The sequence below is a fragment of the Myiozetetes cayanensis genome, unplaced genomic scaffold (assembly GCF_022539395.1).
Source record: "Myiozetetes cayanensis isolate MyiCay16 unplaced genomic scaffold, myiCay2020 scf2-11, whole genome shotgun sequence".
Lineage (NCBI taxonomy): Eukaryota > Metazoa > Chordata > Aves > Passeriformes > Tyrannidae > Myiozetetes > Myiozetetes cayanensis.
The window spans coordinates 7,876,146-7,892,834 of NW_026087411.1; the positions used below are offsets into that span (position 1 = coordinate 7,876,146).

General features: G+C 38.9%; 2 protein-coding genes across 4 annotated transcripts in view; one reads left to right on the forward strand and one right to left on the reverse strand.

Moving 5' to 3' along the window:
- MACROD2 (mono-ADP ribosylhydrolase 2) overlaps positions 1-16,689 on the reverse strand; it is a 1,470,694-nt gene that overhangs the window by 470,848 nt on the left and 983,157 nt on the right. The window lies entirely within an intron of this gene.
- The window catches only part of KIF16B (kinesin family member 16B), a 132,283-nt gene that overhangs the window by 17,368 nt on the left and 98,226 nt on the right, over positions 1-16,689 (forward strand). For all 3 annotated transcript variants that reach the window (XM_050314957.1, XM_050314958.1, XM_050314959.1), the window contains exons 4-10: positions 3,459-3,575; positions 9,067-9,164; positions 9,674-9,783; positions 10,395-10,537; positions 11,260-11,428; positions 11,595-11,726; positions 14,701-14,876. In XM_050314957.1, the coding sequence (XP_050170914.1) occupies positions 3,459-3,575; positions 9,067-9,164; positions 9,674-9,783; positions 10,395-10,537; positions 11,260-11,428; positions 11,595-11,726; positions 14,701-14,876 (945 nt within the window). The remainder of the gene's footprint in view (positions 1-3,458; positions 3,576-9,066; positions 9,165-9,673; positions 9,784-10,394; positions 10,538-11,259; positions 11,429-11,594; positions 11,727-14,700; positions 14,877-16,689) is intronic.

The window sequence follows — 16,689 nt, forward strand, 5'->3', positions numbered from 1 at the left end:
GCTGAATATCCTGTAAGCCAACTGGGTACCTACCTTTTTGGTATGTACCTCCTCTGTTCTGTAACCCCTGAAATCAGGGATACTGTAATGGCTAATCCTAAAAAGCCTCGCATTTAAAACTAATCGTAAGAAACAATAAGTTGAAGCCATTTTTAAATATTTACGAGAATGACAAGCTTTACCGTTACATATATCATGACTATAATTGATAGGGAATTTATACATTAAATTTCTCTGTTAACCATTAGTTGTAGTGGTATGTCCTCTTATTTTCTGAAAGCTTCTTTTTTATTTCATCAACTATTAGTTGGTTTCCTTCAAACATTTGATCATGTATATTCTTAAACTTTTTTTATTGTTATTTCTTGATAATGTTCTTTTAAGTAACACATTTTTCTATATTTTCTTAAATATCAAGAAGTATATCTTTATTTGGGCCTTGATTTAGAAATACCCGGATTACTTCAGCACTGTGGAAATTGAAGTAATAGTGTACTTGCATTCAATTATTGGAATCCAGGTTTCTAGTGAATGTTTTTAAGCAGCAATTTCAGGCCATATGGCTTTGCTAGAACTCTAGCAAATGCTTTAAGTTTAGCATGCAGAGAGGTATTTATTTGTTCTTACAACAGCTTTGATCTTGTATTTTTCTACCCCGATTCTACCTGAAGTGTGAGAGATCTTATTTGTGGTTCTACAGACACAACAAATATTTGCCTTAAGTTTGCTCATAGAAATTGATGAGAGTCTCAGCTTAATATTACTTAGTTTCATGAAAATGCATATAATTCTCAGGGGTGGCTGATCAGCATATTCTCAGCTCTTTCTGATATGGAGGAGCACATCTCCATAAAATAGTATTAATCATATATCAATGCATATTTGCAAAAATCTGCAAAATGTATTGTCAAGGTAGTGACAGAAATTCTTCTTAAACAGCAATTGTGGCTTAGGTTTATGGATGTTTAATTCTTGGATCCTCTAGGTAGCTGTTCCTTTACATGCCTTAAGATACTTCTGGGAAGCTGTGTTAGACAAGACCTCATTAGAGGAACCCCAGGAAGAGAGTCATTGTGTCCTTTGGCTCTTGCTGTTACAATGCAAGTTATTTCCAGAACCTGTGAAAAATGAAGTTAATTCTTATTAAAACAGCAAAGGAAAACTGAATGCATACAAACAGAAATCCAAGTTGTATCCTGTGCTGATGTCCAATTTCCACATATAAGTGATAAATTAAGTTTCACTTTTTAAAGTTTTTTCTTTTGGTGCCGTTACGCCTCTGTCTCAGAGGGGGTCAGACAGTTAAGGAAAGACCAGCATAACCTGTCTGAGTCTGGAGTCTATAGAAAAAAAAATGAATTAAAATGCCCATATAGGGATGGCTGCAGCAGCCTTGAGTCATGATTTCTTTAAAACTGATTAGTAGTGATAGGATGATAACAATAAATCCTAAACATGGCTCAGATATCCATGTTCCGTGTGCTACTGTTTGTGTGTCCTACAACCCTGGACCACCTCCTTCATCCTTGTTGACAAGAGTGTGAACTTCTCCTGCTCAGCCACATAAATATTGCTGTTAAAGTATTGCTTTAATTAGAATGTGTGCAGCACATTGAAAACAAAAGCTTTTAAACCATAGGAGTCCAGTTCCTAAACAAATGCTACACAAGCTATTGTTTTCATATTTAATTGAAAGACTTTGTAGTTAAGCTCTTATCAAGTTGCTGCAGAATTTCCAGTTTACTGCACCAGTGGCATAGGAGAAGGGCATCTTTCATTCACATTCATCTAACTATGGACTAAAATTGATCTTGGCTGTTGGTAATGCAGTTGCCTGGTGCTCTTTGTCCATGATTGTTGGATTTTTCCATTTGAAAGGCAGAAAAATAAGTGGAAATCTGTCTAATACCACATATCCCATTAATATGCCTTGTAGATGCAAAATATGCCTTAATATTCAAAAATTAAAATGGGGATGGCAATATACCATCAAGTTTCTTAGTTTATATTCCTGACAGAGAAACAGATAGAATTTTGAGGTTCACGGCCCTTTTGTGACAAACCAGTGTCCCATCCTGACAGTGTCTTTTCTTGTTAAGCCTTTGTGTTCAGACAGTACTGACTGTAACTATCCTGTGTACTACCTCAAATCCCTTTGCAAGGTATACACAGATTTTTGAAAGGGAAAATTCAGTCAAAACAGTAGTGCACAAAGACTTGGTCCAAATGGCAACAATTTGGATATAGTGGAAAAGAGGGGAAAGAATAAAGGAGCTTTGGCTGAGCTTTATACTCTTTCTCTTTGAGAAGTGTAACTGGTTACAACATTTTAGCTCCTTGGCTCAAGGGAAGGTCAAGTGAAGTATTCCAAAGGCATGTTTGCAACTGAGGATTAGTGATTAAGGAAATTATCCAGCACTCTTTCCAGGGAGAGGCAGCATGATTATACTGTGTGTGTGCCATTCACTGTTAATAATGGCTTGTTCTCCTTGGCTAATTTAAACCACACATAGTGCAGATGAGCAGCCAAACTATGTGAGGCATCTACAAGATTCTTGAAAGTCATGTCAAGATGGGGAGACACAGATTTATATTTTAATTGAGAGAAATGCTGCACCAAATGTTGCTCCTTGCTCAGTGGACCAGGGAGGGGTATGATTTGAAAGAAGGGGTAATGATAATGAAAGGTAAATATTTTTTAGGGATATTGCAGCCAGGATTGGGGATATTTCAGAGGAAGGTGGTGACTGCACTTGGTGAGAACTGAATCTATTAGGTGAGAACAGAGTCCCATATTTTGGGATGTGGAAGAGGGATTGTTACTAGTTTTTACATGTTGAGGGCAAAAGAGAAGGGATGAGCTGATGAAAGAGAAAACAAGTTCCCATGTTTGCCACCCTAAAAAGTATTGGTATGTAAAAGCCAGTGAGGGAGGAAATACAAGGAAGGCCATGTTCTTATAGTTGATTAGAGCAAAAAACCAAAACCAACCAACCAAAGCCCTCCAAAAAGACAAAGCAAGAAACTGGCAGGATCACTGAAATGTTTCCTTTTGAGAAGGGACTGCATAATTGCAGAACATGGAGAGTTGGCAAAGATACAAAATGTGAGTAGGTATTAACTTACTTTCCCTTATTAATAAGGGAAAGTGAATGAAGTAGCTGAGCTTGCTGAAAGAAATTAGAGCTATACCTAAAGCATTTTTTCATTCTTTGGGATACCAGGTACATCTCTGACAGAAAAGGAAGTGAAAAATAAACCACTGCAGTGCTGTAAACTAGATCTGGGAGTAAGACTTAATATTTTCTTTGAAGTATTAATTTCCTCTCCTATAGCAAATATCACTGTAGTTTGCCATTGTATTGTGGTATTGTTAAAGATTTGTCATGCTGGACTGATGACAATTTTTTTTTCCCCCCCAAGCTTTTGTTGACTTTAAAAACTTCATTTGTTTTTAGGTTTTCAAAAATCTTGGTACAGATGTGCTTAAATCTGCTTTTGAAGGTTATAACGCCTGTGTTTTTGCATATGGACAGACTGGATCTGGGAAGTCCTACACCATGATGGGAAATGCGGTATGTTGTATTTTCCTAGAATCTTAGAAAACCATGTTGGAAGGGCCCTCAAGGATCATCTGGTCCAACCTTTCATGGCAAAGGCACAGTTGACACAAGATGGCCTATTATCCTGTCCAGCCAAATCTTACAAATGTCTATTGTTGGGGAATCCACCGCTCCTCTTGGGGGGATTATGATCCTTGTGGGTCCTTTCCAACTCAGCATATTCTGTGATTATTCCAATTGCTGATTGTTCTCATGTCCAATCATATTCTCCCCAAGAGTAACTTGTATCCATTACCACTGGTCTTTTGCATGTGACTCCTTGTAAATAGGAAGTTTCCATCTTTGTAGCCATGCTTTGAATACTGGAACACAGGTATAAGGTCTTCCTTGAGCCTTTTCTTCTCAAGGCTGAACAAACCAGCTCTCTCAGCCTTTCCTCACATGGCAGCATCCCAGTCCTTTGGTCATCCTTGTGGCCCTTCTCTGGACCATCTGCAGCCTGTCCTCATCTTTTTTGTATGGCAGAGACCAAAGCTGAACACAGTATTCAGTTGTGGCCTGACAAGTGTGAGTAGAATGGGATAATGACTTCTTTATCTCTGCCCTTGTTGATGCAACCCAGCATGGGTTTCTTTGCTTTCTTTGCCACACTATTCACTCATGTTGTACTTGGGGTCCACAGTACCCCCCAGGTCCCTCTCCACAGAGCTGTTCCCCAACCAGTAGATCCTGGATTATGTTTTCCCAGATGCAAGACCTTACATTTATCTTTGTTGAACTTCATAAGATTCTTGTTAGCCCACTATTCCAGCCCATCCAGGTCTTCCTGCAGGGTGGGTTTCCCTTCTGAAGTGTCAACTTCCCTATTCAGTTTGGTGTCATTGTCCAACTTTGTCAGGATACACTTGAACCTATCATACAGGTTATTTAAAATATGTTAGGCCCATAACTGGTCCCTGGAGGACCCCACTCGAGATAGGTTACCAGTTAGAGAAGGAGCTGTTTCTCACCAACCTCTGAGTGCAGCCTGTCAGCCAGTTCCCACCCACCACAGACTCCTTGTCTAGATCATAATGCATCAATTCCTTTAGGAGCAGGCTGTGGGAAACCATGTCAAAAGTCTTGGGGAATTCCAGGTAGACAATGTCCACTACTTGCCCCACATCAACTGAGCAGGTCTATTTTTTTATTTTGTAATCATGAATTAAAATTATGCTATTGCAGGAGCATGTTTATAAGGAATTATCAATACTGCTGTCTGTGTGCTACTGACCCCCATGTATCACCCTCTAGTAGTAATCAGAGTCTTTAGAAGCTCTTCCTTTTATAGGAAGATATTTACAGTTGGAAGAAGTCTATTCAAGTAATGCTCATTATTTTGGACAAAACCCAATAATTTTTGTTCAGTAACAAACCCAAAAATTTCAAATGTTTCTGCTGATTTTCTATGCCCAACTCAAGACCAAAAAAAAAAAACACCTGATTTTTGAGAACATGAAGGACCATCTCTTTCTGAAGAGGTGCTCTTTTGAAGAGACAGAAGACTAAAATAAATCCTTGACCCCTGTTTAGAGAAGGCTTTCAGGCGAGGAGCAGAAACGGGATAAGAGTAGTTCAGCACACCCTTATGAGGTGATATAGTAAATTTAATTTTAAGGATTAAACCATGTTGAGTGCTGCAGTGAAGACCCTGGAAGAGGAAGGTGTGATAGGAGGAGTATTTGACAGTTTGTGAGTAAAGGATGGGAGTAGCTTCTTGCAAATGCCTCCATGACTGTCCAAGGAGAGAGAGAACCCACTGAACTGTTGGGAGTGGAGCAGTTTAAAAAGGCTGACTGATGAAGCCTGTTTGCCAGGCAGCCTCTGCAGGCTTCATTCTTCAGTCCTTGGGAAAAGAAATATATTGTATCTTCCCCCCGTGGAAATGAAAAGGGGAATATTGCCACTTGTCCTTCCTTAGATAGATCACTCTTCTGAAATGTAAGATTGGGCACTTTGCACCTCCTCTAGCTTAGGAGAGTAAATTAGCTGTAAATCTTTTTCTTTCAGTTGCCACAAAATAAGTAGCTTTATATTTAACTTCAATATCATAAGCAGAATAGACTTTTGTAACCAGAAAAGATGTTATGACCTAGATGTGGATTTCTATTCCAGAAATTTATAAAAGTGACATTTTTATGAGACTACCTCACTGTATGTAATGACTGTAATCATCAAGACATTTTGCAAATGAATAGGTGCTGAAGTTTGTTTGACATTATTCAATAATAAAGGTCTAATCTTCTTGCCATGATACATAAATACTTTAATCTGGCTTTGTACAGAGCGCATATAAAATATACTCAGCTGGCAAGTTAAATGCTTGAAAATTGATGGTCCTGTCAGAGAGACTACAGTGCTATAAGAAAACTTGAATTGGAAATAAATATTCTTTCTTCCCTGCTTCTCTTTAAAAACTCTGGACTCTTTAAAAAGTCTGGATTCTATTCTCATTTTGCTTTCCATATCTGCTGTTCTTGGTGCTGCAAGGCTTCTGCAATTCTGTGTGCAATAATCCATTCGAGAAATATGTAGACCAGATAGAGTAACTCTTGAGCAGAGATACTGAAATAAACAGAGATCTGTAAAATATGATCTGTCAGGGAAGTCAGACTTGTGTATGCAGGGAAGACTAAGAGGGAATAAAAGTCTCCCAAGACATGAAAGGCTGCTGCAGAAAGGAAGGGAATAGTTTATTCCCTGTGGTCAAGGTACACGGGTAAAAACCAGTACATTTAAATTGCAATACGAGTTTTCTGGTTAGGTAGCACAGAAGGAGAACAGGCTTTTAGTGAGAAAATTCATCTCTGGAGTGAACTACCTATTTTGGTTCTTCTGGTTTCCATGTCTGGAAACTCTGTAGCTCAGAAAGAAAAAAAGTAAAGATGTAGTTGATCCTACCCTGGAGATGTAGGAGGTGAAAATGGAGAAAATGTTTAAATATAGATTCTAATGAAGAGTGTACATTCTTTAAGATGTACATTTTACTGATATAATATTCTGGGAACTGTGTGTTCTTCCTTCCTCATCACTGTATTGCTATGGTTGAAGTTACTCAATTAGAGCTAGTTCTTCATATTTTAAGCCTTTCTTTGCAGTTGTTAAACTATGTCAGACACTAATGATTTGCCTAAAACTTTGTGATAGGTCTTTCATGTATTTTTCCTTAAGCTTTAATTAAAACTATTCAGGTGTTTCCAAGCATGAGATGAAAGAAAAGTCTTTTTCCTCTTCCTGTGTTTAAAAAAAATTAAAATAAAACGTAAGTGGGAATTTTCCAACACCGACCCCTGAAACTTTACCTGGAATTAGAGACTGATAATTGATACATATTGGGAAAGGCTGCTCTTCTGTTGCCAAAGGCAACTGTCTCAGAAGAAAAGCCTACTTATTCTTCAAGTTTCTCCCTTTATCTAGGAGTTGGTTTTTTATTTTAACCCAAGGTACTGTCATCTGAACAGCTAGGTATGAGAGGAGGAGAGAATAGATTATTATTTCAAAGAATGAAGCCTGGTTTGAGAAGGACAGCGAGGCTCTGATTGAAGGGGGAATAAGTTGGGGAAAGGGCAAAATGGAGATGTAGAGTATGATTAAAAAAAAAAGTGACTCAGTGATAATTGGGAATTATATCTGGGCAAAGGAAAGAGGAAGAGGAGCTCAGAGATGGCACCTGGAAGATGATTGGTGGGACAGAGGATGAGGACAGAGGGACTAGTGTGGGAGCAGACTGGAGTAAGCTTTGGCAAAAAGGCTTGGATTTTATGTAGGGGTCCAAGTAGAAGAGAAATCTTTGCTCATGGAACACTCACCCTGCCAGAGTCTGGTGCAGGCACGTGGAAGATGATTGGTGGGACAGAGGATGAGGACAGAGGGACTAGTGTGGGAGCAGACTGGAGTAAGCTTTGGCAAAAAGGCTTGGATTTTATGTAGGGGTCCAAGTAGAAGAGAAATGTTTGCTCATGGAACACTCACCCTGCCAGAGTCTGGTGCAGGGAAGCCCACTGGCTTCGTGTTGTCCTGCTGCCAGTTACCTGTACAATCCCACCAGGCAAATTCTTAGGTGCCTGGAGTGCCTGGGCTGTGTTCACATTGGATGTTTGGTCTGGTTTGTCCTGATTTGCCTCCTGCTTAATTACAAGACCCCTGACTTGAGGCACAAGAGCATTTCTTGCCTCAGCAGTGAATAGAATTAGGATTAGTCCATCGCATCAAATCTCTAACGCATTTTTAGACTGCAGGCAAATTGTAGCTGACAGGCTGTTTTGTAAGCTGCTTCTGAGCCTGGAGCTCTGAGCCCAAAGCTCATCTGTATGTATATGTCCTCTCCCTTTATTCCTGGGAGCCGTGGCTCTGAAGGAGCATTAGCTGCTGCCTTCCTGAAGCGATGGGGAGGAGGTGTGCTCAGCAGGTAGTTTGGTCATCTAAGTCATCAGACTTGGTGGGAATGGGGCAGCTGGGAGCATGTGACTCCTTGTCAGATGAGACCAGAGCTGCATGGCCCTCTTCTGCTCCTCTCTGCTGCTGGGGAGAAGCCTTGTGGCTTACTGTTTGCCTGGAAAGGACTCTCCCTGGAGCAATGGGAAGAGGAGAGCTCCATGCAGAGTCTCTGGGTATCTCAGTGGTAGCTGCTGCCCTGCAGTCTGAGATGTGTTTGACATCAGTGGGGGAGCAGCAGCCTCACTGGGAGGAGGCTGGATTCTCAAGTGCCAGCTTAACCCAGAAGCTGACATCCTGCTGCTGCTGTGTTAGTTGAAGTGGCAAGGACCCTGTTATGGATAGTTGCACCCTGCTAGTAAACCACAGTCTGTAGGGAGCTGTGAGAAGAAATAGGTTTTTTCAGGTTGCTTTATTAAACGGACCGAGCACTTAATGGATAAAAACCCCCTCTTTAACTGCAGAGTCAAACATTCAGAAGTTAAATATCAAATTTAATTTGGCAGCATTGTGGGATACAGTGAATGTAGGTTAAATTTTGTTGTTGCGTGCTGATTTATCCAGAGGATCTGCTGCATCTTTCAAGACAGAAAGGACTGTGAGCTGGGGATGGGGGTGTTGAATGAGAATGGCTCATGTATATGGCTCTTATCCCATTCTCTGCAGTTGTTGCCAAGTCCACAGAGAAGCAAACAGTTAGATAAGATACTAGTGAGATAAGGCAGTTCATGTATTGCTATGAGGAGGCAGTTTCTGCCTTAAGCTGGTTTTGGATTATTCAAACTTGGGTGAGAGGGACAAAACACGTCCCAGTAGCAGAGAAATGGAGCTAGTGTATACATTCCACACACACAAGTGTCAAAGTGGCAAGCTAACTGCAATTAAATAAAGGGCAAGAGAGTATTTGCTGAAAAGTTTTGATTTTCCTCCTTTTTCTGGATGCTGAGACTAGTCACCTGGGGTTTTACTTTTCCAAAATAGATTGTGCATGCATAAATGACCTTGGAAATAAGAATGGTTGTTGTTGCAGGGTGATGCAGGTTTGATACCTCGAATTTGTGAAGGATTATTCAGCCAAATAAGTGAAAAAACAAAGCGGAATGAGGCATCCTTTCGAACAGAAGTCAGGTAGGTCTTGGCGTGGTAACAGTTCCCAAGTTATCAAACTTATTTCAGTTACAACCACCCTGTTTCATTTTATCTCTGAGAAAAGTGTGTGTTCTTCAAAAATAACTTTCTACGCTTGGCCTCAGTCCTATAATTGATTTTTGTTGGCAGTCGCAGTCCAAATGCACAGCACTTGTAACTTCAACCAAAGAGCTGAGCATTTTGCTTCATTTAAATGACAGTGAAAATGCCTTTGCTCCTGGACAGCGTCTTCCTTATTTTTACCCTTTATTTCAGGCTGACATTGGGAGATCTTGATCTTGCTGATGTCTGCTTCCTTTCCACTTGCTTCTTGCTTTTTTGGCTTTTTTCCATATGATACAAGAAGTTGTAGTCATTTCTATCTTAAGCCAACTTTGGATCTATTTTCTTTCTCTAAGCATCTTGCCTTCAAACACAGTGTTCACATGAGTTTCCTTTTTTTAAAGACTCTTGAATCAGTCAGTGGCTTTTTATTCTTTCTCTTTCAGTTATCTGGAAATTTATAATGAACGTGTGAGAGATCTTCTCAGAAGGAAGTCATCAAAAACCAATAATTTACGAATACGAGAACATCCAAAAGAAGGGCCATATGTTGAGGGTAAAAACACTTTCAGTGTTCTACACTGGATATTTTATTGCCTTCATATATTCTGAAGTGTAATGTCTAATTGCATAGGGCATTTTATCTTTTAAAATATAAAGGATGATCAATACAGCGCTTTGCTTTGGTAAAAAGCATTAAAGGAATAGCCTTTCATTTTGCATCTTAACTTGCTTTCCCAATTCTAAGATTATTGTGTAGTTTTTTATCTATAAATGTATAACATTACAAAATAGTGTTGGGAGTTCAATTGGTTTTAATACTTGGTTGACTATAATTTATAAATATTAAAGGTTTAGGAACCTATTAGGATCTAATTGTCTTAATATGCTCTCTACCAGGGAAGGTTCATGTCTTTTGTGGGATTATGCTCATGTTACTGCACTAAATAATTTAGTAAGATTGCATATTTTTTTCTTATTTACTGTAAATGTGTGAGTTGTCCACTGTTCACATGAGACCTCATTCCTTTCCTTAAGCGACAAACTGGTGTGACAATAAACACTAATTGCAGCAATACTTTGCAGTAGTGAGGGTAATTTGAATCTTCTTGTAAAGTAAAATCACGTGCATGTATGAGCATACTGTAACATTCTGCTTTTCTTTAGACTTGTCTAAACATTTAGTGCAAAATTATACTGATGTAGAGGAACTTATGGAAGCAGGAAATATAAATAGGACAACGGCTGCCACTGGAATGAATGATGTCAGTAGCAGGTCTCATGCCATTTTCACAATCAACTTCACTCAGGTAACAGAACGAAACTCCCTGGAGAGATTTGACACATTTCCTCAGAGCATAGTGATCCTTTTGTTTTATATGTAGTAAACTCCTTTGCTGATGACTCCTGCTCTTCGTCATTGTTTTTGGGTGTGCTTTTTAGACAGTGCAAAGTTTTCAGAAGAGGATGAGAGGCAGGCAGCAAAAGGTTTTGTTTTATTGTTGTACTGTGAAAATAGAAGTAGGTTTGAAACAGGGCAATCTGAGTTGATTTTTCTGAAATGAGACAAAAAAATTGGGAGGAAACCTCAGTTAAAAACATAACATTGCAATTGTCACTTGAACTTGGAGTTGGAGAAGAAATGGAGTATAAATGTCTGTTCATGCTATAACTTGTTGAAAGCTAAATATGAATATAAATGCTGTAAGCTTAATTAAATGAACGCAGCACATGTTCACTGTGCATCATGTAAATTCCAACTCAGTGTCACTGCTTGTCTGTAAGTGGCTAGAAAGTTGCAAACATTACAATTTAAAGAAATAATTTGGGAGTTATGCAGCAATTTATTATCAAATGCCTTTCTCTGGCACCTCTAATACACCCGTCTTCCGAAGCTCTGCTATTGTAAACAAGTTAAATTCAGTTGTGTCATGAAAAAGGCCACTTAATTAGATTTAGTAAAATTGCAGCATTTCATAGCTTAACATATTTTTCTTTGTTTGTTTGTGGTTGGTTTTTTTTCTTTCTGTAGGCTAAATTTGATTCTGAAATGCCTTGTGAAACTGTTAGCAAGATTCATTTGGTAGATCTCGCTGGAAGTGAGAGAGCAGATGCCACTGGTGCCACAGGGGTTAGATTAAAGGAAGGAGGGAATATTAACAAATCTCTAGTTACTCTGGGAAACGTAATTTCTGCCTTAGGTGAGTCTCCAGTTTTTGTGCTTGTCTGTCTTGAGGTTTCTTTTAGTCATTAAATACCTTTCTGTTTATTTACTTACACAAATACTGGCCTAACACATACTGGTTTTGAAAATGAATGAAAATACATAATTGTTTTTTTTTTTTTTTTCCTACCTCCACATCACAGCTGATTTATCTCAGGATGCAACAAATCCACTTTCAAAGAAGAAACAAGTATTTGTGCCTTACAGGGACTCTGTGTTGACTTGGCTGTTAAAAGATAGCCTAGGAGGAAACTCTAAAACTATAATGATTGCCAGTAAGTGTTTTTAAATTACATTTTTTGCATTCTAAACAGTTTGTGCTTAATAGGAGTGGCTGTAAATATTTAGATTCCAGATGTTTTGTTAAGGCAGAACATTGTTTACACATATTAATGGTTTCTTTCTTTCTGAGCTTTCTAGTAATGCTCTTGTCATTACTTACACTCTTTAGAGAGTGTAAGTAAGGCTTTGTGCATCCAGTCAGTACTAATTTGTGAATCAGTTTGCTGTTCCAAACTGTGTTGGTTTTTGTTGCATTAGTAGCAGAAAGAACCTGTTCTCTTTTGACATCCTGTGGGGAGGACTGTCATTTTTATTTACCCCACTGAATGCACACAATGTTTTAACTTTTTATCTAAATTTAGTTGTTTGTGATCAGTCATCTTGCAAACTTCTCTTAGGGTTTCCTTTTTACCTGTAGGACACTCTGTAAGGATCACTTGGTTTAAAACCCTACCTATGGCATGTGTATTGCAGGTTTGTCAACAAATTGAAATGGGAATTCCATTCCCAAAAACTCCCAAGTGTAGTCAGGAGAATGTTTAAGGGGAGGAGAGGATTTTGGATGTTGGAGATTGTGGAATCACAGAGTGGTTTGTGTTGGAATAGATTTTAAAGATAGTCTAGTTCCACCCCTCTGGCCATGGGCAGAGACACCTTCCACTAGACCAGGCTGCTCAGAGCCCCATCCAACCTGGCCTTGAACACTTCCATGATGGGGCATCCACAGCTTCTCTGGGCAATCTCTTTTGGTGTAAAACTGTTCCCCCTTGTCCTATCACTATCTGCTTGTATAAGAAGTTGCTCTCCCCCTTTTTTATAAGCCCTCTTTAAGTACTGAAAGGTTGCAGTGGAGTCTGTCTGGAGCCTCCTCTTCTCCAGGCTGAACAGCCCTGACTCTCTCAGCCTGTCTCCATAGCAGAGGTGCTCCATCCTTCTGATCACCTCCATGGCCCTCATCTGCACTCAGTCCAACAGATCAACATCTTCTTGTGCTGAGGGCCCCAGATCCGAGTGCAGCACTGCATATGTGGTCTCACAAGGGCAAAGTAGAGGGAGAGAATCACCTCCATAGACCTGCTGTCCTCACTGCCTTTGATGCAGCCCAGGATGCAGTTGGCTTTCTGGGCTGCAAGCACAGCTTTTCATCCACCAAAAAGAAATCCACAAGTCCTTCTCCACAGGGCTTCTCCCAGTGAGTTCTTCTCCCAGTCTGTACTCATGTCTGGGATTGCCCTGACCTAGGTGCAGCAGCTTGCAGTTGGACTTTTACCTCACTAGGTTCCCAAGCTTGTCCTGGTGCCCCTGGGTGTGAAGAGAAGAGCATCTCTGAAACCTCTCTCACTCTTTCCTGCTCAAGTGAAACATGGTCTTAACTGATGCAGTCCTCTTTTGGGGAATGGTAGGAGAGCAGAAATGAGGGAATGAAATGCATCGTATCAAATTCTGGCTCTTCAGTCACTTTGTTACAGTCAAATTCTCTGGATAGCAGTTCCTTGTTGCATGACTTTGGGGATGTTTTTGGAATCCGTGACACTTCTTTTCCTCAGGCTAATCATAGTAGTGCCAACAAAAGGTCTAGACCAAACTCAGCTTCGCCTTTCTGGCTGTTTAAGTAATGCTGTGCTGGCAACTTTCTTCTTGATGCTTTTTTTGCAGTGACATGCTTGAGTAACTTTTTTTTTGTTTATTTTATTTCTGACAGAGGGATTGGGAAGAGAAGTTTTAGAAACACAGTGAGCTTTCAGTGCCTGTACTAATGATTACAGTGCCCAGCTTCTTTTTTAGCTACTTCCCCATCTATTAGTGATGCCTCTTCGAGGCAGAGCCCTGATGGTTGATCTTTTCTCCAGCAGTAACTCTGCTGGTAACGTGGCTGAATTGCCTAACAGAACCTGACAAGCTGTCTGGATAAGTTTGGCCTGCCTTTTCTGTAACTAAGCACAAAAACATGCAGGAAGATCATTTCAAACTGTAGAAAAGGCTGTTATAAAAATACATCCGATTCTGATTTGTCATATTTCTAAAATGTATTGTAACATCCTTCCAGAAAGAGAATAATTGAGTAGTGGAGAGGAGGCAGTAGATAAAGCAGGGAAGTGATAGTGTGAGCTAGACGAAGTGTAGTCTGTTGCCAAGGTGCATCTCCCATAATTCAGGGAGTCTCTGTGACAAAAAGAATATTTATTACTGTTGAGAGAATGAGAAAGGACAGAATATTTTAGTTACTTGATTATTTTTTTCAGGTGTTTTCATTGCCTGATTCTCTGGGTCTCTTGTTCAGTTAGATCATTAAGATTCCTGGTCCCTCATTGTTTCTGGATGGTGTTCACTTCTGTGTTTTTGCTCATCTATTTGGGTGCAGTCATTATTTTTTTAATTGGGAATACCCTATATATTGTTAGGAAAATTAAGGGAAGGATAGCATTTGCACTTTCATTTAAAGTCCGTTGTTTTTCCTGGTTAGGTTGCTTGTAAAAATAGTATTGGTTTCTCTTGATGCATCAGATAGTTAACAGTTCTGTGTGCTGCCAGATGCCTGCAGCTCAGAAGAACAGCTAGGTTTGTAAATTATAGAAGCTCTTGTTTTGGTTTTCATGTCTAATTTGTGTTTAATTTCTGTTTAATTTTCTGTTTAATTTCCCTTTAAAAGGATTGAACCCACTGTGTTTTACCTGAAATGTCTTTTCCATTCAATGATTATGTTGGTACTTTTAAAATAGTCAACATTTTTCTGACAACATTATTCTAACACACTAATCTCATACAGTGTTTACTTATGCAGAGTTACAGTGACATGAAAGCAGTGGAGTTGGGTGCAGAGTTGGAACAGATTGTAGCCATACTGGTTAATCGTCTATTCCTGTCTCTTCATCCACATTAAGTTTATCTGACTTTTAAAATATAAACTAACTTTAGTAAGTGAAACATATGGTGCTGGATAAACTGTTTGTGATTTCATCTCCTCAGCTATTTCACCTGCTGATGTCAATTATGGTGAAACTTTAAGTACACTTCGCTATGCAAATAGAGCCAAAAACATCATCAACAAGCCTACTATTAATGAGGATCCCAACGTCAAACTGATCCGTGAGCTGAGAGCTGAAATAGCCCGATTAAAAGCCCTGCTTGCTCAGGGGAATCAGGTTAGCTTTACTTGGAATTTATGTGTAATTTTCCTTGAGTTATAATATCTATTTCTAGAATGTAATGGGATAATTATCTTTCATTATATTGATTTGAGTAAACAAGCTCCACGAGGCTATGAATGAATATTATTTTCCTGATTGAATCAGTTTCCATATGGCCAGCAGATTACCTCTCTTAAATAAGGGGGGAAGAATTGTCATCCCAAAGCTTTTAGGTTTCTCTTGGTATAATCAGAGCTTGATGGCGGTGTGCTGTGGAACAGGTGGTCACCACAGCATAAGGAGACTGAGCTGGGACATGTTTCCTGGGTCTAACTTGATGAACTGAAGAGGTACTTTATGTAGTATCTTAAAATAAATAGGAAGTTTTAAGTATTTTAGAAAGTTTTATGTATTTAAGATGCATAAATATAAAAACGTAAGAGTATGGATGGGTTTGAACAGTAAGTTTTATTTGTGTTTGGCTGCAGAGTCCATTAGAAGGCACATAACATGCTAAATAGGTAAAAATAGTGTAAGAAAACAAAAATCATTCTGTGCTTCCCTTTTGCATGATTATCTTTTTTTGCTCTGTCAGTAGGAGCTGCTATAAACATTTGCTGCACAGGCTCAGTTAGGTTTAGTTTCTCCTGCATTCCCAGGATGGTAAAACCAAGCTTAACAATAAGGAATTTGCAGTTGGCTCAGACCAGTTGTCTCTTCTGCATAATGTCACTCAGGACTGCTAGATACCATACTTGAGCAAATACAGTTTGGAAGTATTTCAGTTGAAATATTCAGTTTGAAATTCATTTTTATCTCTAGAATTATCTAATTCTATTTTAGAGGGTTGTACAATGTGAAATGTCAGTTCAGCATGGATTTTTTTAATAAAGAGTAATACCTCAGCTGGATTTTGTGCTATAAAACATTTGCTGAAAAAGGGGATGAGACCACAGTTGGAAGCAGAAATAGGTATTGTAGATGAATGAAGCAGAGAGCTCTGCTTTGTTATAAACAATTAGAAAATTCTTGATGGAGCTCAATTACCTGATTATACTTACATTTCTCCCATATTTTTAGGAGAGGAAAGTTAATTTATTTTCAAATTATGCTTTGATTCAGAGTAAGCAAAGTAGATGTAACATGGACCCCTTTGAAGATCTAATGCTTTGACCTAGTTTCAAGCTGTAAAACAGTGGATATCGCAAAATAAATCTGGTTCAGTGGTAGGATGTGATAGATGGCTGTGTGGGAGACAACAGAGAACTTGCTCAACTTAATTGAATTTGTGATGGTTGATAAAACAGCAGGTGGTGTGTTATGTATGCACAGTAGAATATAAATCTCTGTATAATTTTTGTGGTTTTCCTTTGTATTCCCAGAATTCTGTATTGCAAATGCTTTTGTATACCTGAAGGTACTGATTACCAAAATATAGTGCTGGATTCAGTGTAGAAGGTCATATAACAATGAGCACTGCTTGGATGTGTGTGTTGTACAGTAGTTTTCCCTCTTTTAAGGCCAATTACCTTAATATATAGTTACTAAAAATAAGCAATATGCATACATATTACAGCAAAATGGTTAACTTTCATGCACAATAAATTTTCATGTTTAACAGAAATATAAAGAAAGATGTATCAGGAGTTACCTGTTAGAAACGGGTGTGGTTTCAGTGTCTGCATGTGTGTGACCATGTGTGTACAGAGTGAGAGAAAATAGTACTCTCAAACCAATTTGTATTTGAAATATCCGCTTTGACAAGATTTTGATTGCTCTGTTTACAGTATTTCAAGGTAAAATGAAGTATATTAAAGGATTTTATGCT